General features: G+C 44.6%; 1 protein-coding gene and 1 long non-coding RNA gene across 2 annotated transcripts in view; both read right to left on the bottom strand.

Moving 5' to 3' along the window:
- The window catches only part of LOC138768201 (uncharacterized), an 860,246-nt gene that overhangs the window by 465,214 nt on the left and 369,440 nt on the right, over positions 1-25,592 (bottom strand). The window lies entirely within an intron of this gene.
- ARHGAP31 (Rho GTPase activating protein 31) overlaps positions 1-25,592 on the bottom strand; it is a 128,268-nt gene that overhangs the window by 52,949 nt on the left and 49,727 nt on the right. Inside the window, exons 2-3 of the mRNA XM_069946347.1 lie at positions 12,408-12,510; positions 9,852-9,996 (exon numbers count right to left, since the gene is read on the bottom strand). Of these exons, the coding sequence (XP_069802448.1) occupies positions 9,852-9,996; positions 12,408-12,510 (248 nt within the window). The remainder of the gene's footprint in view (positions 1-9,851; positions 9,997-12,407; positions 12,511-25,592) is intronic.

The raw sequence follows: 25,592 nt of genomic DNA on the forward strand, positions 1-25,592 counted from the left end.
CAGGATGTGGATATGATAAGCCCAGAAATCAGTGACCCCCACAGCACGCCGGCCTTCAAGGACCCTCAGACACCGACCGAGACTCTTCACTCCTGAGACCTGAAATGCATCAGCGTGCTGCGCTCGCTCTATTGATGCTTTTCATGGCTTTCAGTAAAGAGAATGCTTTATTATTCAGAGTCTGTGCTGACATTGTGCGCCCAGGCATTCTGCCTCAAATGTGGAGACAAAGCAATTTTTATGTAACCGTAGGTGGAAAAATGTTATCTGCAGCATGAAGGACACGAAGAACCATTCAGGAACAGCCCATAGGATTTCTTTACTAGACATTGTATGTATCTGTAGTCAGGACCAAGGAAAGGAACAAGATGGAAAACTGCACTGAGTATAACCATGGAAGGGTCCAATACCCAGGACCTGGAAAGTCACCATGGCCGATGGAAAGAGACTCCAGGGTGTTATGAGGAGAGACGGGCCGCCATATACTTATTATTCATCCTCGGAGCTATTTCTGTGCTGTTATAAATCCTCATGCTAATTAGGTGTATTGGGCCCCCAAGCTGGCCAGTCCCCTCCAATGAACATCAGTGGGGCAGCTCGGCCAGGGCAGACCAGTGCAGTGAGATGGTAGTCCCGCCCCCAGTGCACCAAAACGCCTCATTAGCATTAAACTGCTAATAGGACGGAAACGGCGCAGAGGATGAAGGTAAGAAACCTCCCTTCATCACTTGTGCCCCGAGCCCTATAGGGACAAATCAACGGGTTAGATTCTTCTTTTTCCTTTAAAGGGGAACTATCAGCAGGTTAGATAAATCTAACTGGCTTATATGTCCCCATTGCCCATGGAGCGCCGAAGAAGAAGATATGTGTCTTATAGTATATCTCTTACCTTAATCCTCAGCGCCGCTCCGGTCGAGTAAGACCTTTAGGAGCAGTGCCCACCCCCAGAGCACCGATCCACCTCTTTCTAATAATAATCAATGGAGCAGGTCGGCCAAGGAAGGGCCGCATCATCGCTGTTAGGGTGGGCATTGCTCCTAACGGTCTCACTGGACCGCAGAGCAAACTACTAACTGAACCGGAACGGAGCCAAGGATAAGTCCCCAGTGCTGTAGGGACATATCAGCAGGTTAGATTCACCTTACCTGCTGATAGTTCCCCTTTAAGGCTATGTTACGGCCTAGGACAACAAAGTGGGACACCCTTAGCAACAAGATGATCAGACCAGATCTCCTTGGCCCTCCGAAGCCCAGGTCATCAGTACTTGGTGGTACAACACATAACCTCCGTTACAGATGAGTCAATGTGCCGGTCTAACCTGAAGAGGGTGAAGTGCTTATACAGCTGCCTTCGCTCTCCCGAAGGTCGGACCCCCATCTATCGACTATTGACCATCAAAGTTATAGCCCAGGGGACCCCTTTAATCCAATACTGTCACTGACTGATTCCGCCATATACACAGTGAGCAGCAATATAACTGTACGTAGTCTCCGCTATCAAATCTGCTGACATTTCCGCTCCTTTCCTTATGGTGATAACGTTCTCTATCGAGTCCATAAAACGTCTTTCCCTCGTATCACCATTAAGTCCTGACCCACTTAGATCGCTCTGTAAATGGGAGTTTTATGCTCGGCCTCCCACTACATCCCTACTCGCAGTTTAGGGTTTTTTGTTTGTTTGTTTTTTAAAGCAAAATAAATTTTTAACTGACGGCCATAAAAGCCGAGGTTCTGCCGGGTCACCAGCAAACACGGCCATAAATTCACTGCGGCTTCTCTATACCGGATTGGGGATGGTTTGACCTCTCGGTTTCCTCCTTCGTCAGCAGATCTCTGTACATCCGCTCCTCACACGGGATCCCGCAGAGGTCAATATCACAGGCGGGTGACTATGCTCCAGGCACTTGTGTTCACTGGCACAGTATAGTCTCTATATTATAGTGGACGTTCTCTATACATCACAGGCAGGTGACTATGCGCCATGTACTTGTGTTCACTGGCACGGTATAGTCTCTATATTATAGCAGATGGTGGACGTCCTCTCTACATCACAGGCAGGTGACTATGCTCCAGGCACTTCTGTTCACTGTCACGGTATAGTCTCTATATTATAGCAGATGGTGGACGTTCTCTCTACATCACAGGCAGGTGACTATGCGCCATGTACTTGTGTCCACTGGCACAGTATAGTCTCTATTATAGTGGACGTTCCCTATACATCACAGGCAGGTGACTATGCTCCATGCACTTGTGTTCACTGGCACAGTATAGTCTCTATTATAGTGGACGTTCTCTCTACATCACAGGCAGGTGACTATGCTCCAGGCACTTGTGTTCACTGGCACAGTATGGTCTCTACATTATAGCAGATGGTGGACGTTCTCTCTACATCACAGGCAGGTGACTATGCTCCATGCACTTGTGTTCACTGGCACAGTATAGTCTCTATATTATAGTGGACGTTCTCTATACATCACAGGCAGGTGACTATGCGCCATGTACTTGTGTTCACTGGCACGGTATAGTCTCTATATTATAGCAGATGGTGGACGTTCTCTTTACATCACAGGCAGGTGACTATGCTCCAGGCACTTGTGTTCACTGGCACGGTATGGTCTCTACATTATAGTGGACGGTGGACGTTCTCTCTACACCACAGCTTTTCTGAGGTCTGTACATCAAATGTCAGACTCCACACCTGGCCAACTTGAGGTGTTCATGTCTTACATGGACGGCCGTTCATCCATTGATGTGTGATTGGTGGAGGTCCCACCTATGATCCCCCTACAAATACTGAGAACAGGGGAGGTGGGGTGGGGGTCTCCCGTGTTCTCCCATGGAGCAGGGCTCCACCACTGTTGGTCCATTCGGGCTCTATGGGAGAGAAGAAGCCAGCAGAGTACCGTGCCAATTCTATGGGTCCTCCAGCAGTTTCGTACACTGCTCACTTCAGCAATAGAGCGCGAAGATGACGGGATTCCAAGCTGCACTCCGGCCATCTGAATGAAATGATAGGTACCTAAACAGGGGCACTCAGAGCTCATTCCTGGAGTCGGAATCGGTCCCACTAGGTGGACCCCAACCAGTTGCCTATCCTGTGGCCGGACAGTGAAGCACTCACAAGTTGAGTAGTCTCTATATAACATCCCCCGGGCAGCATACCCTGGTCACCAGCTCAGCAGCTTGCAGAGCGTCTCACCCATCAATTGGTTCAAGCATCATAGCATGTAATGTTCTCGTTCTTTCCTTTGACCTCTACGATGATGCCGCCAGTATTGGGCCACCTCAACTTACCTCCTGGTCTGACGGATCTGAGGTTCCACTAATGGATTCAAACCAAAAAAAACATACATCCCAATAACCATTGTGTCCCGGGGGTTTCTTCTGACTTCTTACATTTTGAGTAATTTTTCTGATAAACTGCTTCCTGGGATGGTCTCGCTTGGTCCTATAGTCAACCATCAGACCACCATACACATCCAACAGAACAATTATATAAGTGTGACTGGTGGAAGAAACCATTACCACCTTGGATACAAGAGAAGAATGGAGAAGACCTACAGTGACAGAACAAAGAGGAACCGGAAGAAGAAAGAGTTCTGATGAGAAGGACGATAACCTTGGGGGCAAAGACGACGTCGGAAAAGACAATGTTTTTGGGTCAATGATTAAGTACAAGGATCAATGAACCAATGTGAACAAGGATGAAATGTGATAAAAACAATGGCCGATGGTCACAGCAAATTATGGGAAGACCCAACTCAGCAGAAAAGATGGAAGAGCTACAGTAGGAAGAATTAAAGGGGAGCGACAATCAAGAAGGTAGATGGAGACCACCAACCAGATGCATGGGAAAACTTTTCTTTCAGAGCAACTAATGCCAGAAAGTTATACAGATTTGTAATTTGCTTCTATTAAAATATCTCCAGTCTTCCAGTACTTATCAGCTGCTGTATGTCCTGCAGGAAGTGATGTATTCTTTCCAGTCTGACACAGTGCTCTCTGCTGCCACCTCTGTCCATGTCAGGAAGTGTCCAGAGCAGGAGAGGTTTTCTATGGGGATTTGCTGCTGCTCTGGACAGAAGTGGCAGCAGAGAGCACTGTGTCAGACTGTAGAGAATACACCACTTCCGGCAGGACATACAGCAGCTGATAAGTACTGAAAGACTGAAGATTTTTAAAATTTAATTAATTACGAATCTATATAACTTTCTGACAACAGTGAAAGAAAATAATTTTTGCCGGAGAACCCCTTTAAGCCAGGCTCTACCATTTATGAACTTCATTGTGGCATTGCATTTTCTCCAAATGGTTAATTTTTTTCGATTTTATCCTCGATTTGATGTAATTTTTCGTATCTTTTACAGACGCGCTCTTGGCAGCCGGGGAACAAGGGGGAAAATGCATTTACCATGTGTTTATTTTTCTGGTGTTAGAAAATCAGGACAATTGTTTTCGTAGCTCTTCATAAGATTCCCGTGTTTTCTGGAGAAACAAAGTGTCTCGGGAGGCCGGAACGAAGGTTTAGTGTGACACATAATAATGTGCTAATGGTGTACACAACCGCCAAGTGTGTACACTCAGGGGGATCATGGCCGCCTCTCATGCAGGGACATTGATGCGGGTTATACGCTCACCTGCATCCTCACCAGTGCCAATATGGAAGAGAGGAAACGGGAAAAGACACATCATAAAAAGAACTCTATGCATCAGTATTATAAGAGATATATATAGGGAGCAGTAGTATAGTAGTTATATTCCTGTATATAGGAGCAGTATTATAGTAGTTATATCCCTGTATATAGGATCAGTATTATAGTAGTTATATTCCTGTATATAGGAGCAGTATAATACTAGTTATATTCCTGTATATAGGGAGCAGTATTATAGTAGTTATATTCCTGTATATAGCAGTATTATAGTAGTTATATCCCTGTATATAGGGAGCAGTATTATAGTAGTTATATCCCTGTATATAGGAGCAGTATTATAGTAGTTATATCCTTGTATATAGGGGGCAGTATTATAGTAGTTATATTCCTGTATATAGGAGCAGTATTATAGTAGTTATATTCCTGTAAATAGGAGCAGTATTATAGTAGTTATATTCCTGTATATAGCAGTATTATAGTAGTTATATCCCTGTATATAGGGAGCAGTATTATAGTAGTTATATCCCTGTATATAGGAGCAGTATTATAGTAGTTATATCCCTGTATATAGGATCAGTATTATAGTAGTTATATTCCTGTATATAGGAGCAGTATTATAGTAGCTATATTCCTGTATATAGGAGCAGTATTATAGTAGTTATATTCTTGTATATAGGAGGAGCAGTATTATAGTAGTTATATTCCTGTATATAGGAGCAGTATTATAGTAGTTATATCCCTGTATATAGGAGGAGCAGTATTATAGTAGTTATATCCCTGTATATAGGGGGCAGTATTATAGTAGTTATATTCTTGTATATAGGAGCAGTATTGTAGTAGTTATATTCCTGTATATAGGAGCAGTATTATAGTAGTTATATTCCTGTATAGAGGGGGCAGTATTATAGTAGTTATATTCCTGTATATAGGAGCAGTATTATAGTAGTTATATTCCTGTATATAGGGAGCAGTATTATAGTAGTTATATTCCTGTATATAGGAGCAGTATTATAGTAGTTATATTCCTGTATATAGGAGCAGTATTATAGCAGTTATATTCTTGTATATAGGAGCAGTATTATAGTAGTTATATTCCTGTATATAGGAGCAGTATTATAGTAGTTATATCCCTGTATATAGGGGGCAGTATTATAGTAGCTATATTCCTGTATATAGGAGCAGTATTATAGTAGTTATATTCCTGTATATAGGAGCAGTATTATAGTAGTTATATTCCTGTATATAGGAGCAGTATTATAGTAGTTATATCCCTGTATATAGGGGGCAGTATTATAGTAGCTATATTCCTGTATATAGGAGCAGTATTATAGTAGTTATATTCCTGTATATAGGAGCAGTATTATAGTAGTTATATTCCTGTATATAGGAGCAGTATTATAGTAGTTATATCCCTGTATATAGGAGCAGTATTATAGTAGTTATATTCCTGTATATAGGAGCAGTATTATAGTAGTTATATTCCTGTATATAGGAGCAGTATTATAGTAGTTATATTCCTGTATATAGGAGCAGTATTATAGTAGTTATATTCCTGTATATAGGGGGCAGTATTATAGTAGTTATATTCTTGTATATAGGAGCAGTATTATAGTAGTTATATTCTTGTATATAGGAGGCAGTATTATAGTAGTAGCTCTGTATCGGTATAGATCATGTAGTATGTATATTGTATTGTTATGAGTGCTATGTGTGAATACATCGCTTAGGTTTCCTATGTAGAGAATTTTGTGGGGTCAATGAGCAGTATTGGGTAGATTATTTATGAGTGTATCTTGGACCGTGTAACTAGAGACAGATATATACAGTGGCGCGCCAGGCTGGCAATGACTGCAGGGCAAGATGGAAAAGGGAGAAACCAGGAATGTTCTGAATGTGGAGAGTAAACAGTGGTGGGAATATTCCTGCCCCGCTCTGTCCTAGATCCCCTCCAGTCTATGACACCTATACGGCCCCATACAGACTGGCAGCACAGGCCGGATGTTACCTGCAGGATGGTGGAGGAGATACCAGGATTTCTATTGCATTCTGGGTAATAAGGAGGATTTTAAAGCGAAGACCATTAAAATGGATTTCTGAAAGTTCTATCCAGATCTATGACCCCAAGATATATATCTCACAAGGGCCAGGTTTGGATGTTCCGTATATATAATAGTCCTAGCTTCAGGCTCTTCTTATCTTATTCACCCCTGACATGAAGTTGTGCAGTTCTCCTTGTCATTGTGGGTCCCCCCCCCCCCCGACTCCTCCCTATCATCCTCTGCTGTCTTAGTGGGCTTGCCTCTGACCTCTAGTCCCGCCCCCTTAGTGATGTCACCACCTCTGACCAGCCTGTAAAGTCTACACAACCATCTCCCGGTCATATACACAGATGATATAGATCTTTATCGGGACATTTAAGGATAAGGATGTCTTGTGCTGAACAATGCCACAGGCAGAGGAGGGGGCAGGAAATAAATGCAGCAGGTGCTGCAACCTCACTGATTATACAATAATCTGCAGTAAAATGTGAGATGTTCTGCAGCAAGAGTGGGTGGGATACTGGCAGAAGTGCTGTAGGAGAGGAGTAAGCAGGGTGGGAGGGCTGTGATGAAGAGCTGAGGGAAAGCAGTGTATTCTGGGAACTGTAATATTGAGCAGCTGCTCCACCAGGAACTACAACCAGGAATCGAGAACTAACACACCGAAAACACATGAATTTTTGGTGGTTTCAGACCTGGGGTGGACTGGTAACTAAACTTTCTCTCTATATTTTTGGAGTATCCCTTTAACATAGAACCTCATAGGAACGTACTGTCACTTTTGTGGTGACGGGATATGGATACATTGTAGCCTAAGGAAGAAATGTAACTTAGAAGCTTCATAGATGGAGTATAAGCAGAGATAGCTGGGAGTTGTAGTACTCTAAATATACAGAAGGCGACTTTCCCATCAGTATCTTTCCTCCATGACAGAAGGATTGGGGGGGGGGGGGGGGGGGGGGTACATGTGCGGAGGGTCTATGGGATTTAGGAAGAATCTATAGATAAAAGGGAAGGAGTGGTGGGAGGGGGAGGGGGTCTCAGCGTGAAATGTGGCTCCGAATAGCAGAGCTATAAATATGAAACAGTGAAACAGCTGCCAGGAAATATGAGGGATAAAGCCACACGGCAGGCGCACTATATACTATAATATATATATATATATATATATATATATATATATATATATATATGCTATCGGGTCAACAACAGTCTGCACAGAGGAGGGCGACCATGACGGAAAACATCAAAGGTAGGGGGGATCTCTGACTCTAGAGCCCGTTCACACCAGAACCAGATAGGGAGTAACCCACCAGCAGCACTCCCCACCAAGGACACGGCCAAAGTATAGATAGGGAATAACACCGGCCATACTATAGGGACACCGGCCATATTATAGATAGGGAATAACACCGGCCATAGTATAGGGACACCAGCCATATTATAGATAGGGAATAACACCGGCCATAGTATAGATCGGGAATAACACCGGCCATAGTATAGGGACACCAGCCATATTATAGATAGGTAATAACACCGGCCATAGTATAGGGACACCAGCCATATTATAGATAGGGAATAACACCGGCCATAGTATAGGGACACCAGCCATATTATAGATAGGGAATAACACCGGCCATAGTATAGATCGGGAATAACACCGGCCATAGTATAGGGACACCAGCCATATTATAGATAGGTAATAACACCGGCCATAGTATAGATAGGGAATAACACCGGCCATAGTATAGGGACACCAGCCATATTATAGATAGGTAATAACACCGGCCATAGTATAGATAGGGAATAACACCGGCCATAGTATAGGGACACCAGCCATATTATAGATAGGGAATCTAACACCGGCCATAGTATAGGGACACCAGCCATATTATAGATAGGTAATAACACCGGCCATAGTATAGATAGGGAATAACACCGGCCATAGTATAGGGACACCAGCCATATTATAGATAGGGAATCTAACACCGGCCATAGTATAGGGACACCAGCCATATTATAGATAGGTAATAACACCGGCCATAGTATAGATAGGGAATAACACCGGCCATAGTATAGATAGGGAATAACACCGGCCATAGTATAGGGACACCAGCCATATTATAGATAGGGAATAACACCGGCCATAGTATAGATAGGGAATAACACCGGCCATAGTATAGATAGGGAATAACACCGGCCATAGTATAGATAGGGAATAACACCGGCCATAGTATAGATCGGGAATAACACCGGCCATAGTATAGGGACACCAGCCATATTATAGATAGGTAATAACACCGGCCATAGTATAGGGACACCAGCCATAATATAGATAGGGAATAACACCGGCCATAATATAGATAGGGAATAACACCGGCCATATTATAGATAGGGAATCTAACACCGGCCATAGTATAGACAGGGAATAACACCCCAGCAGCAGATCTGCCAGCATGACCTAATATTAGTAGTGATCACTCCCTACAAATCTGATCAGACGCCAAGAGACCCGCCCTGTAATAACCAACAGCCCCGCTCCGAGATTACAGCTCCCTTAACCCCTCACATGCCAGCAATGTCTCCAGGAACTGTAGGGGTATTCAGGGGATTGGGGTGTCCCCCAATATATAGGACATCCGGAGGTCCTGATGCTGACATCGTCCTTATTGGCCTGTGCACATGCATGTATTGTATAAGTGGATGTATATCTGTGTATATATTAATGTATGTGTGTGTGTAGTATATATATGTGTGTGTGTAGTTACACATATATATTATATATATATATATATATATATATATATATATATATATGTGTATTTGTATATGTGTGTGTGTATATACTAGTATAGGACTCTACTAGTGTATATGTAAATGTGTATATCTATGTATGCGCATATATATATATATATATATATATATATATATATATATATATAAAAATATATATATATAGGTGTATATTAGTATAGGACTGTCTCAGTGTATATATATATATATATATATATATATACACACATGTGTATGTATACTAGTATAGGAATGTATCAGTGTATATGTATGTTGTGTTAGAGCAAGGGGCCCAGGATCCCATCCCTCGGCCGCTCTGGGTCGGACACACAGACATGAGGTTGGTGGTCGGGGAGGCAGCGGCTTACTGTGAACTTGGTGTAGAGCTGGTAGGTGAGCAGCGGGTTGGGGAGCTCCCGGAAGTACAGCTTGCAGAGTGACCCCACACAGTGAATGTCCTGGAGGTAGACTTCTCTGGTCAGGTCCGGACACTGATCCGAGCCAAACTCCTGCCTGCAAAAACACAGAGCAATGCATGATGGGGACATGTATCACACATCCTAGGCTTAGATACATCTGAAAGTATGACACATCCTAGGCTTAGATACAACAGACAGTATCTCACATCCTAGGCTTAGATATATCAGACAGTATGACACATCCTAGGCTTAGATACATCAGACAGTGTATGGCACATCCTAGGCTTAGATAGATCAGACAGTGTATGGCACATCCTAGGCTTAGATACATCAGACAGTGTATGGCACATCCTAGGCTTAGATAGATCAGACAGTATGACACATCCTAGGCTTAGATACATCAACCCTGCAGACAGCATTATACATGATGGAATTAGATACACCACTGAGGCCAGTACCACATAGCATAAGCTTGGATAATATAGGCTTAGATGTGTAGTTCAGCAGAGTGTATCACACATTGATACTCCTAGACATACCAGCTCAATGGACAAGTATCACACATGTTACATTAAGATACAGTGGCTTAACAGACGGTATAAATGCTTAGATACAAAAGGTTCAGCAGACAGTACCACAGGACAGATACACTGTAGCTACATTAGATCAGTAGACTGTATCACATGCAACAGGATTAGATACAAAGCTATTAAACATAATAGGCTTAGATACACAGTGCCACACACTATAGGCTGAGCAGAGAGCATAGATTCAGCTGTTTTGTAGACTATATCACACATGATAGTCTTAGATACACCAGCTTATCAGACTGTATCACACAGGATAGGCTTAGATACACTCCCTGCTTCTGAAGGGTATCTTATAATGAGCCCAGTAAGGATACATGCTGGGGGTTGTAGTGCCTGTGATGCGGACATAAGTCTCCTGTACCCTCTCCGTCATTTTCATGTAATTTTCCAGGATTTTTCCCTAGATAATTATCGGCTATTAATAATTAGCAGTAATCTCATTAATGGGCCGAGGGGGGCGCCGGTCAGCTCCTCTGTGAGACAACCCAATTATTACACCGACCCAATTATTACACCGCCCTATAGCACGGCGACCCAATTATTACACCGCCCTATAACACGGCGACCCAATTATTACACCGCCCTATAACACGGCGACCCACATAGCAGGATAGACAGTCTCCGCACTCGCTCCGCAGACAGGGGAAAGTTTTTGCCTTTTTCAGTCTCTTTTATGCTGAGGACCACATGATAGCTCCTCCGGCACCGGCTGGAAACCATCAGCAAGTTCTCAGACCCATCATCCTTATCACCTGTGTGCGGCACATGACGCGCCCTGCTGTATCCATACAGGGTCAGGAGCCAAAGCCTGATCAGCTGATCGCTCCGGGTCACCTGTTTACCCCTCCATACCAACAGTCCCGGGGGTTACCCCTCCATACCAACAGTCCCGGGGGTTACACCTCCATCCTGACAGTCCCCGGGGTTACCCCTCCATACTGACAGAGTCCGGGGTTACCCCTCCATCCCGACAGAGTCCGGGGTTACCCCTCCATACTGACAGTCCCGGGGGTTACCCCTCCATACTGACAGTTCCCGGGGTTACCCCTCCATCCCGACAGTCCCCGGGGTTACCCCTCCATACTGACAGTCCCCAGGGTTACCCCTCCATACTGACAGTTCCCGGGGTTACCCCTCCATACTGACAGTCCCCGGGGTTACCCCTCCATACTGACAGTCCCCAGGGTTACCCCTCCATACTGAAAGTCCCCGGGGTTACGCCTCCATACTAACAGTGTCCGGGGTTACCCCTCCATACTGACTGTCCTCGGGGTTACCCCTCCATACTGACAGTCCCCAGGGTTACCCCTCCATACTGACTGTCCTCGGGGTTACCCCTCCATACCGACAGTCCTCGGAGTTACCCCTCCATACCGACAGTCCCGGGGGTTACCCCTCCATACTGACAGTGTCCGGGGTTACCCCTCCATACTGACAGTGTCCGGGGTTACCCCTCCATACTGACAGTGTCCGGGGTTACCCCTCCATACTGACAGTGTCCGGGGTTACCCCTCCATACTGACAGTGTCCGGGGTTACCCCTCCATACTGACAGTGTCCGGGGTTACCCCTCCATACTGACAGTGTCCATCACCGCTGGGTTACAGCAGCACAGGGTTACACTGCATTATTACAGACTAGAAGCAGCCACTGTGCGGCACTGTGCAGACTGATCTCGGGCAGTGTGCTGGGTGCCGCTCAGGCGCCTTATATCCATCACAGATCTACTTTACTACTACACCAAAAGAATTTAAAAAGTTGCTGAACTGCAATACCCCCATTCACCACTTTACAGATGATGATTTATTCCATATAGATCAACACAACAGCGCCACCCTTCATTTTTCTTCTGCAAGCCCCGCAGATTGTTCTCCATCCAGGTGTAACAGGTCAGTAATAAGAAGTGCGGCCCTTACCTTAGTTTCTGTATATTAGATGTAACTCCTGATAGGCGGTAGATACCATCCACAACCCCGTACTCCTCAATGAACTCTGCGCAGCTCTTCAACACAAGGGGAACTAAGGAAGAGAAGGGAAGATGTTACCCGGACGGTCCGTCATCTTCATACATTACTATTGCATAAATAACCATACAATGAATCTGAGGTAAACATGACGTCTGTGTCCGGATGCAGCAGAGCTGAGATATTCAGCTGCTCTCATACACGGACTCTGGATCAATCATTTATTGATGAGCGCAGATTATCTGCAACAATGTATCAGTGCAGGCGACATGTATCAGACAGATTGGATACAATGGTAACAAACGCAGCAGGTTTCACAGTCTCTGAATGTAAATCAGACTGATCGCATTCATTGTCAGGAGAAATTGAAGGTACATTAGAAAGCTGCAAGTACTGGTGACAGGAATATCCCAGCATACACCTGACATGACAGGCGGTGGGGTCAGTGGTAACAGCTCTGGCAGCACGCCCTGGTCCACTCCTCACCGATGACACAGTCTTTACAATACATGTCAGCAGATACTTCTGCGTTCCTGGGTCGCAGTCCTCCTCCGTCCGCCCTCCATACACTCACCACCTGCTCTCCAGCTAGCTTCAGCACTAGGGTCCTGGACATGAATCCCACCTGGGTCATATCTGGAATTGGTTTCCTCCAGTTCCGGCCAATAACCTAGTAACTTACTGCCAGGTAATCCGGTTCAGCCTCTCTGACATTACAACAGCCTCCACTATACTGGGAAGGGTCTGGACGTTGGACTATAACTCTCTAATGTACCTTACATATGGACGTCCCATTCCAGAAACATGGCATTGACGGACTGTACCCCTTCTCCATCAACAGCCCCCACTGCCCTAAATTGGGATGATTGATCATGACCCTAATCCACACTCTTTCTAGGACGTCTCATTCCAGAACCATTGGCTTTACGATGAGTTAACGGCCATTACCGACCCCATCCACTCATGATCATCTATACCAGCCTTTACTCCACAAGACTTCATGGTACAGCAAGGACTCAACATGAAGAACAACTCTCAATTGTTATTCATCCTCCATCAAATCAGCAATTCCTCCATCCATCCGCTCCTTGTACAGTATACCCCCCCTCCTTGTACAGTATATCCCCCTTTCCTCCATCCATCCCCTCCTTGTATATCCCCCTTCCCTTCCCTCCATCCCCTCCCTGTATACCCCCCTCCCCTCCATCCATCCCCTCCTTGTATATCCCCCTTCCCTCCATCCATCCCCTCCTTGTATATCCCCCTTCCCTCCATCCATCCCCTCCTTGTATATCCCCCTTCCCTCCATCCATCCCCTCCTTGTATATCCCCCTTCCCTCCATCCATCCCCTCCTTGTATATCCCCCTTCCCTCCATCCATCCCCTCCTTGTATACCCCCCTTCCCTCCATCCATCCCCTCCTTGTATATCCCCCTTCCCTCCATCCCATCCTTGGTTGATCTGGATGGAACAATCCATTGTTAGAGAATCCAATGGTGGAGATATGTAAACCCTCCTAAATCTCATCATCTAGATGTACACAAGTCATATATGGTTCCAGACGGGCTCCAGTGGTGATCCAGGTGGGATTGGTGAAACCTCTAATGCAGGGGTAAGGAACCATGGCTCTCCAGGCATGATGGGAGGTGTGGTTTTGCAACATCTGGAGAGCCCAGGTTCCTTACCCCTGTTCAAATGTGTATAGGGCCCTGATGGAAAGACTTGTATTACCTCCACGTTGGGCAAGAAAATGAAGGGAGTAGAAGCAAAAAGTTCCTTGGGTTGTAATTACTGTTGAGCAGACTTGTTGAACTGTTGAGTTTCGGCAATGTTCTCTTCACCGGAACGTTCTCTGATTACTGGCGTTAGAAGAAGTTGAATGTCGCCCTAGGGCTGCAAGGAGAAGGTGGATGCGGCCTATGGTCTATGGCTGGACCTGTTCCTGGCAGCTCTAGGGCTACATCAAATTTCTCGAGCCACCAAGAGCCAAATGCAGAGGGTTCAGATTCAGAGAACGTTGCCGAAACCGAACAGCTGGGCAAGTCCGCTCAACACTAATCTTACTTCAGGAACCTAGAAGTTTCCACCACCTCCATAATGGGGTCAGGAGGTTCTGCTCTGCTGAGAAGAGGTGGAGAAGTGGTCATGGTCATCTGTCTCCATAACCCTCCAGGGGGGAGGACCAGGCACATGGACGGCTGGTGGGGTCCCAGACCTAAGACTCCCATCATCCCTACTCTGTCCTGCCTCCATGAAGGTTCTCCAATGTGAACAACCCCTTTAAGTTCCAGGAGAGTTCACTTTTCTTCTGTGTAATCTGCAGTAGATGAGACTCAGAAGACGCGGAGGTAATTCACCACTATAGGAGACGTGACCACTATATAGGACGCTATTTACACCCAGTCAGGCGTCTCGGCCATGCTGATCACACCCAGCTGCTACCATCACTCTATTGTTATTCCTCTCCCTTACTGGAGGCTAAAATGCTTCTGGGCGTCAGAGATCAGCTGAGCCCGATCCTCAGTGCCGCCCACATAGATGCCAGCTGGCGCCGTGTGCCGGGGCTGCCAGCGATGCTTGTGATGCACGAACACATCTGTATCATCTGATCCCATCAAGATTGTAAACAGCTGCTTCAGTGACCTCACAACCATCTCACAGTCAGGTCAGGAGCCCCAGGCCACCGAATATCAAGGGATGGAGATGGAAATTCATTATATTATTTTCTGCTAAAAAAAATGACTATTTGTGAACCAGCTGATAAGGGAGAGAGGAGACATAGGGAGTGTACAGAATACAGCCCATCCATCACTGCGAATACAGCCTATCCATCACTGAGAATACAGCCTATCCATCACTGCGAATACAGCCTATCCATCACTGAGAATACAGCCTATCCATCACTGCGAATACAGCCTATCCATCACTGAGAATACAGCCTATCCATCACTGACAATACAGCCTATCCATCACTGACAATACAGCCTATCCATCACTGACAATACAGCCTATCCATCACTGACAATACAGCCTATCCATCACTGACAATACAGCCTATCCATCACTGCGAATACAGCCTATCCATCACTGACAATACAGCCTATCCATCACTGAGAATACAGCCTATCCATCACTGCGAATACAGCCTATCCATCACTGAGAATACAGCCTATCCATCACTGAGAATACAGCCTATCCATCACTGACAATACAGCCTATCCATCACTGACAATACAGCCTATCCATCACTGACAATACAGCCTATCCATCACTGACAATACAGCCTATCCATCACTGACAATACAGCCTATCCATCACTGACAATACAGCCTATCCATCACTGCGAATACAGCCTATCCATCACTGACAATACAGCCTATCCATCACTGACAATACAGCCTATCCATCACTGCGAATACAGCCTATCCATCACTGAGAATACAGCCTATCCATCACTGAGAATACAGCCTATCCATCACTGACAATACAGCCTATCCATCACTGACAATACAGCCTATCCATCACTGACAATACAGCCTATCCATCACTGACAATACAGCCTATCCATCACTGACAATACAGCCTATCCATCACTGACAATACAGCCTATCCATCACTGACAATACAGCCTATCCATCACTGCGAATACAGCCTATCCATCACTGACAATACAGCCTATCCATCACTGACAATACAGCCTATCCATCACTGACAATACAGCCTATCCATCACTGACAATACAGCCTATCCATCACTGCGAATACAGCCTATCCATCACTGACAATACAGCCTATCCATCACTGCGAATACAGCCTATCCATCACTGAGAATACAGCCTATCCATCACTGACAATACAGCCTATCCATCACTGCGAATACAGCCTATCCATCACTGACAATACAGCCTATCCATCACTGAGAATCCAGCCTATCCATCACTGACAATACAGCCTATCCATCACTGACAATACAGCCTATCCATCACTGCGAATACAGCCTATCCATCACTGACAATACAGCCTATCCATCACTGCGAATACAGCCTATCCATCACTGACAATACAGCCTATCCATCACTGACAATAGAGCCTATCCATCACTGACAATACAGCCTATCCATCACTGACAATACAGCCTATCCATCACTGACAATACAGCCTATCCATCACTGACAATACAGCCTATCCATCACTGACAATACAGCCTATCCATCACTGACAATACAGCCTATCCATCACTGACAATACAGCCTATCCATCACTGACAATACAGCCTATCCATCACTGCGAATACAGCCTATCCATCACTGACAATACAGCCTATCCATCACTGAGAATCCAGCCTATCCATCACTGAGAATCCAGCCTATCCATCACTGACAATACAGCCTATCCATCACTGACAATACAGCCTATCCATCACTGACAATACAGCCTATCCATCACTGACAATACAGCCTATCCATCACTGACAATACAGCCTATCCATCACTGACAATGCAGCCTATCCATCACTGACAATACAGCCTATCCATCACTGACAATACAGCCTATCCATCACTAGAGATCAGCGGTGACATCACTGAGAATACAGCCTATCCATCACTAGAGATCAGTGACATCACTGAGAATACAGCCTATCCATCACTAGAGATCAGCGGTGACATCACTGAGAATACAGCCTATCCATCACTAGAGATCAGTGACATCACTGAGAATACAGCCTATCCATCACTAGAGATCAGTGACATCACTGAGAATACAGCCTATCCATCACTAGAGATCAGCGGTGACATCACTGAGAATATAGCCTATCCATCACTAGAGATCAGCAGTGACATCACTGAGAATACAGCCTATCCATCACTAGAGATCAGCGCTGACATCACTGAGAATACAGCCTATCCATCACTAGAGATCAGTGACATCACTGAGAATACAGCCTATCCATCACTAGAGATCAGTGACATCACTGAGAATACAGCCTATCCATCACTAGAGATCAGTGACATCACTGAGAATACAGCCTATCCATCACTAGAGATCAGGGGTGACATCACTGAGAATACAGCCTATCCATCACTAGAGATCAGCGGTGACATCACTGAGAATACAGCCTATCCATCACTAGAGATCAGTGACATCACTGAGAATACAGCTTATCCATCACTAGAGATCAGTGACATCACTGAGAATACAGCCTATCCATCAATAGAGATCAGCAGTGACATCACTGAGAATACAGCCTATCCATCACTAGAGATCAGCGGTGACATCACTGAGAATACAGCCTATCCATCACTAGAGATTAGGGATATGCTGTATACTCGCCCTCCTCGGGCGATAAGAAGTGTAAGAGCCCGGTGTAACCGAGAGATTAATGACAGGGCGGAGCACGCGCCTCCCGCTCACTGCCCCGCCACACGTCTGCCAACATCTCTGGCGCACATGAAGTCACACGTGAACTGTGTTCCGTTACACCGCCAGGTAAGGATGACATCACTGATTGTGTTTATGATATCTGCACACATTAATTCCTAAAGGGGCCCAGAGATTAGGATTTCTTTTAATGGAACAGTCTGACACAGTGCTCTCTGCTGCCACCTCTGTCCATATCAGGAACTGTCCAGAGCAGCAGCAAATCCCCATAGAAAACCTCTCCTGCTCTGGACAGTTCCTGACATGGACAGAGGTGGCAGCAGAGAGCACTGTGTCAGACTGGAGAGAATACACCACTTCCTGCAGGACATACAGCAGCTGATAAGTACTGGAAGACTGAATATTTTTAAACAGAAGTAATTTACACACAAGATTTTTGTTGGAGTGCCCCTTTAACAGTATGTAGAGATCTAATTTACAGCAAACCCCATGGACATAAGAAATATTAGACAGGAGCTGTCCCATACACATGGGAGAGTTGTCTGGGCATGCTCTGTGACCAAAGAGGTCAATCTACAGGGAGGGGGAGGCGGAGCTGCTAGAATCCTCTATCTACTTTCACCGTAATGTCATTAAGTTTTAGGCCTAGTGGTGGAATTAGGAACTGCAAGATTTCAGGATTTGAATTCATGATTTATAGATTCACCACCGTGCTGGGGAGCAAGGGGTACGGCAGGCGGACGCCAGGGAGAGGGGGCTGATCTGCGCCTCTGCCACAACAATGGTAATTCCCCACCAATATGTTTACTATTGTTCTAAGCTCAATCTGATGCCATACTTTACATGATCTCTTTGCATTTTGGAAGGACTTGTACCTTAATGGATTTGTTTCCTTCCGTTTTTCTTCTTACAGCGCCTCTATTGTCCACAGGGAGGATCCGGTACTGCACCTGCTGTGAAACTGAATGCTGCAATACCAGGCTCAGCCTTTAGACAAGGGTGGCGCTGTCCCTGAAGAAAAATCACATCCTTTTGTTCTAATCCTGAAAATATATGAAAGCAATGTCAGGGCCAGTCGTCCCCTCGCCGCCAGGTGAACGTCCAATCGTCTTATTGTTGCACAAGGAAAGTGTTGTAATTGGAAGCAGGAATCGTTCCTAAAAAAGGTCACAAAGGACGATCAGGACGTTCACGCAGTCAGCAAAACGCTCTGCTCTTCTAACAATAACACAATGGAAACCAGATGCTGGAGGAGAAAAGAACGTCCTCGTGTGAAAGTGCGGAAAATCCATGGGGGGGGGGGGGGGGGGGGCGACAGCCGCCGGGATCCGAACAGTTACACCGCTGTATTATTCCACCCATTACGGTTTTCTAGCACAACGTTCGGACAGCAGTTGTGGAATAATTATGTAAACAAATAAATATTTTTTTTTATTCTATAAATATTTATAAATTCTTTTTCTCTAAACAAAAGCATTTCATAAACAAAAGTTATCTGACTGCTCCATATAAAGTATATATATATATATATATATATATATATATATATATATATACTGTATATGTATATACACACACTGTATAGCGGAGGCCTGACTGAGCGCGCCGCATCAAGGAGAACAGACTGGCGGTAATGTCCGACATATGGGAAACATGACGGGAAATTCATTCAGGGATTATATCTGAAGCAAATAGAATCAGCACAAAGACCAGCAGCACAGAGCGTCTCCAGCAGCACAGAGCGTCTCCAGCAGCACAGAGCGTCTCCAGCAGCACAGAGCGTCTCCAGCAGCACAGAGCGTCTCCAGCAGCACAGAGCGTCTCCAGCAGCTGCTTACACTACAGAGGAACAGCATTATAGCCGCACATTATAATCCGCAACCCAATTTACTCATTTATCACAGCTGAGTCTGCTATTTATATTATGTTTGGCAACTGCAGGTATACAGCAAAATACAATGTAATTATGTACATAGAGCAAGAGCGGAATATTCCGGAACATCTCTGTATTCATGCTGACAGCAATATAGTTTTATCCCTGTATATAGGGGGCAGTATTATAGTAGTTATATTCCTGTATATAGGAGCAGTATTATAGTAGTATATTCCTGTATATAGGAGGCAGTATTATAGTAGTTATATTCCTGTATATAGGAGCAGTATTATAGTAGTATATTCCTGTATATAGGAGGCAGTATTATAGTAGTTATATTCCTGTATATAGGAGCAGTATTATAGTAGTATATTCCTGTATATAGGAGGCAGTATTATAGTAGTTATATTCCTGTATATAGGAGCAGTATTATAGTAGTTATATTCCTGTATATAGGAGCAGTATTATAGTAGTTATATTCCTGTATATAGGAGCAGTATTATAGTAGTTATATTCCTGTATATAGGAGCAGTATTATAGTAGTTATATTCTTGTATATAGGAGCAGTATTATAGTAGTTATATTCCTGTATATAGGAGCAGTATTATAGTAGTTATATTCCTGTATATAGGAGCAGTATTATAGTAGTTATATTCCTGTATATAGGAGCAGTATTATAGTAGTAATATTCCTGTATATAGGGAGCAGTATTATAGTAGTTATATTCCTGTATATAGGAGCAGTATTATAGTAGTTATATTCCTGTATAAAGGAGCAGTATTATAGTAGTTATATTCCTGTATATAGGAGCAGTATTATAGTAGTTATATTCCTGTATATAGGGAGCAGTATTATAGTAGTTATATTCCTGTATATAGGGAGCAGTATTATAGTAGTTATATTCCTGTATATAGGGGGCAGTATTATAGTAGTTATATTCCTGTATATAGGAGCAGTATTATAGTAGTTATATCCCTGTATATAGGAGCAGTATTATAGTAGTTATATTCTTGTATATAGGAGCAGTATTATAGCAGTTATATTCCTGTATATAGGAGCAGTATTATAGCAGTTATATTCCTGTATATAGGAGCAGTATTATAGTAGTTATGAGGTTATATGTGACGTTATGTTGTCCTCACAGTGATTGTCATTTCCCTTCCAAGGAATTTTAAAAGTATCTTCCATTGTAAAAGAATCCTGTAAGTAACATCCTCCTTCCAGCTTGTCGTGGGGCCACTTCTGGTAAGCTGAGGACTCCATGATAACCATACGTTATACACAATATGCGTGGAGTCCGCTGTTATGAATGAGGGTCAGTCTCGGTGGATGTGCTCCATGTAGATGATGGATTCGGGCAGTGTGTAGTGTGTGTGTATGCTGGCGGTGGGCCAGGCCTGAACAGCTGTTACAGGGGACCCATTAACTAATAAAACACGAGCAGGATGAAGCCCCCAGCTGCCGGCCACATATCCATCACTGGAACACAATCCGGCCGCTCCAGTCCTCAAAAAGCCACAAGTAGTGAAGTGAAAATGAGAATCTCACAGTCCGTCCACCACGCACTGGTGTGAGATCCCCGCCGCGCTCAGCGCACGTTGTCTTCCTCAACTCTGAAACGTTACGTCACTCTTAATATGTTGAAAATTGTGATAACATTTCTGGGTCACTGGGATGTGACGTTCTAACCATAGTCGGCCATGTGGGGAGCTCTCTCTGGTCACCCACATGTGTACAATGGTACACGGGCGCTTCTCAAAACGTCTTTGATGGACATTGAAAAAAGCAAAAGATGTGTGACAGCAAACGGCGCAGAAAGGTCACACAAAATTTGCTGCATGATTTAGATGCGATTTGGATGCAATTTGCGTTGCCGTGTAGCCCAAGCTTATGGCTGCGTTCACACAGTGTACCATACATATACCTCAGACTGAGCCTCTTATTTTTCACTGCTTTCTTGTAAAAACAGCGCCTCACCTGTCCTCTGGTGGTGTGTGGTATTACACCTTAGCTACATTAATTTCAGTGTAAGTTAAAGGGAATGTGTCCCCTAAATTTTCTTTTACTGATTAGAGTCAGATACTAAAATTTGTTGTTTTATTCTAATCTGTTTCTATTTTCTGACTGTAATTTTTTTTATTTCCCTTTTTGTACATTGTTATGGGAGCGGCCATATTGCTTCGGCTGTTTTTAACAGCATTTAGTAACATGCTTTACAACAAGACTCATGGACATAGATGACAATAGACAGACTGTCTTGAGATGAATGTGAGACAGTACTGAGCGCGCTCTGTGACCTGTGAAGAGCTCATTCCACAGGGAGCAGCTATTGTCTCCTCTATCTACTGGTGTCACATGTGGATGGATTATTATAGAATATAGATAGAAAAATTTGAAAAAATGTCACCAAAAATTCTTTAAAAAGCTGTTTAACATAAAAACTTTATATGCACAATAAGTCATTTTCTGATGGCACTGTCCCTTTCCATCACAGCTCCAATAGCAACCAATCACAGCTCTGCTTTCATGTTACCACTGCAATGTAAAGACTAAAAGCTGAGCTGTGATTGGTCACTATTGGAGCTGTGATAGGTTGCTAAGGGTAACAGAGAGAATCAGTCTATAAGACAGCACCACTTACCTCCAGAGCTGTACTCATAATTATTCTGATCGTGTTTCACCCAAACAATAAAGCAGACAAAGCCGCAGATTACACATCAGTTATAAATCCAGCTCTGGAGTACATATAGGATGTGTATTTAACCCTTAGAAGTATGCGCAGAGGTGGGGCAGTTAAGACCCCTGACGCTATTAGTCAGCAGGTTCTCTTGGCTTTCCCTCCATTTCTCATGACCCCTCACATGCAGTTTTGTGTCTTTGTGTCGGTGATTCAGAGCAGGAGCGGCTCCCAGGGCTCCGATCATTCATCTCCTTGCGTTTAGGAGATCTGTGCAGTATGGTGACCGTCTGGGCCGGGGGTGTCAGCGGGAATGGCGCACAGACAGTCCCTGCCTCTTCCTGTTTTCTTTTATACAGATGTGAGTCAACAGATTCCTGCAATCAATGACAAAGCTGGAACGTCTCTTAAAGGGACAGCAACCTCAATCCTTTCTGGATGACCGTGTAGACGAGAGATGGGGAAGCTCCAGCTGTTGCCAAACTACAACTCCCATCATGCCCTGACCGCCACTGTACCTTCCCAACAGCTGGAAAGAATTACTGACATACATGGAGAATAAGACTTTTCTATGGCTTCCCTGTTCTACTAATAAGGAAAACGCATGATGAGAGTTGTAGCTTTGTAGTGTCCCAGAACAGGTGTGTCAGATTCCGCACTCTGCGCTGAAGGCTGCAGTTTACAGCTCCACCACTTGGTGTCTCACTCTCTCCTAGTCTCTTACACAGCTGAATGTATTGTAAGGGTTAACAGTGGTCTTAGTTGTGTGTTTATGGTCCAATCATTAGCTTGCGTGCCTCACACTACTCCACCTATCAGACACACTCAGGCCTTATTCTTGTAGCACTTTCCCTACCAGTAGGAGGAGGTTAGTTCCGGTCACCCCCCCTACACGCTGTCAGGGACATGATAGGAGTTGTAGTTTTTTTGAAAAGCCAAAGGTTAGAGTACGGTGATGTAGAGCAATCTGCAGGCAGTCAGTGCACGATGGGGGTAGTAACAGCTAAAGAGCCACAGGATAGGAAACACTGCTTCAGAGTAATCTGTGGGATGTCACGACATGATGGGAGTTGTTATCATGCAGCAGAGGGAGCTGGGGATAAACTACAACTCCCACTATGCACTGACGGCTGAAGGGTCATTCGTAGGCTGTTAGGACATGATGGGAGTCGTTTCTTGTAACCGCTGGGAAGACATAGGATGGGTGACAATGCTATCAGAATATAATGGGAGTTGTAGTCTATAAAACAGCTGTACAGTGACAGGTAGGGGAACACTAGTCTAGGCCTTTATATCATGTTACCCATCTAGATGCCAGGCTGCGCCCGCACCATGCCGGCCGTGCCTTACCCCTCCCCTCCCCCTAATAACATGGCACAGCTTTATGTTTACCAGACACATTTCGCCAAAAAGTGCAAAGCTGCAAATCGGCTGCAACCATCAAGCGGAGAAGGAAATCAGACCACAAAGTGGACTAAATAACAAAGTGCAGTTCTGGGAAATGTAACAAGACGTTAACGACTGATCCGGACGGCGGTGAAGGAAGAACGCCGAGCGATAACACGGATGAGTCATGAGGTAAAAGCCGCCGCAATGTACATGGACTCCACTAACTTAATATCCTCCTGTATATCCTCACGGTAAGAGCCGATCTGAGGGACGCCGGGCAGATCCATCGCTATAAAAAGGAGAATAAAATTACAACAATCGTATTAACAAAAGGAGACAAGAGACGGCCGATGCCCAATGCTGCCGACTATACGGTACACTACAGCCAGACGGAACACTGAGCCCTGTGCATACAGCCTATCCATCACTAGAGATCAGCGGTGACATCACTGAGAATACAGCCTATCCATCACTAGAGATCAGCGGTGACATCACTGAGAATACAGCCTATCCATCACTAGAGATCGTGACATCACTGAGAATACAGCCTATCCATCACTAGAGATCGTGACATCACTGAGAATACAGCCTATCCATCACTAGAGATCAGCGGTGACATCACTGAGAACACAGCCTATCCATCACTAGAGATCAGCGGTGACATCACTGAGAATACAGCCTATCCATCACTAGAGATCAGTGACATCACTGAGAATACAGCCTATCCATCACTAGAGATCAGCAGTGACATCACTGAGAATACAGCCTATCCATCACTAGAGATCAGCAGTGACATCACTGAGAATACAGCCTATCCATCACTAGAGATCAGTGACATCACTGAGAATACAGCCTATCCATCACTAGAGATCAGTGACATCACTGAGAATACAACCTATCCATCACTAGAGATCAGCGGTGACATCACTGAGAATACAGCCTATCCATCACTAGAGATCAGCAGTGACATCACTGAGAATACAGCCTATCCATCACTAGAGATCAGCAGTGACATCACTGAGAATACAGCCTATCCATCACTGGAGATCAGCGGTGACATCACTGAGAATACAGCCTATCCATCACTAGAGATCAGTGACATCACTGAGAATACAGCATATCCATCACTAGAGATCAGTGACATCACTGAGAATACAGCCTATCCATCACTAGAGATCAGTGACATCACTGAGAATACAGCATATCCATCACTAGAGATCAGCAGTGACATCACTGAGAATACAGCCTATCCATCACTAGAGATCAGTGACATCACTGAGAATACCGCCTATCCATCACTAGAGATCAGCGGTGATATCACTGAGAATACAGCCTATCCATCACTAGAGATCAGCGGTGACATCACTGAGAATACAGCCTATCCATCACTAGAGATCAGTGACATCACTGAGAATACAGCCTATCCATCACTAGAGATCAGTGACATCACTGAGAATACAGCCTATCCATCACTAGAAATCAGTGACATCACTAAGAATACAGCCTATCCATCACTAGAGATCAGCAGTGACATCACTGAGAATACAGCCTATCCATCACTAGAGATCAGTGACATCACTGAGAATACAGCCTATCCATCACTAGAGATCAGCAGTGACATTACCGAGGATACAGCCTATCCATCACTAGAGATCAGTGACATCACTGAGAATACAACCTATCCATCACTAGAGATCAGCGGTGACATCACTGAGAATACAGCCTATCCACCACTATAGATTAGTGACATCACTGAAAATACAGCCTATCCATCACTAGAGATCAGCAGTGACATCACTGAGAATACAACCTATCCATCA

This window comes from Dendropsophus ebraccatus, chromosome 11, assembly GCF_027789765.1.
Source record: "Dendropsophus ebraccatus isolate aDenEbr1 chromosome 11, aDenEbr1.pat, whole genome shotgun sequence".
NCBI lineage: Eukaryota > Metazoa > Chordata > Amphibia > Anura > Hylidae > Dendropsophus > Dendropsophus ebraccatus.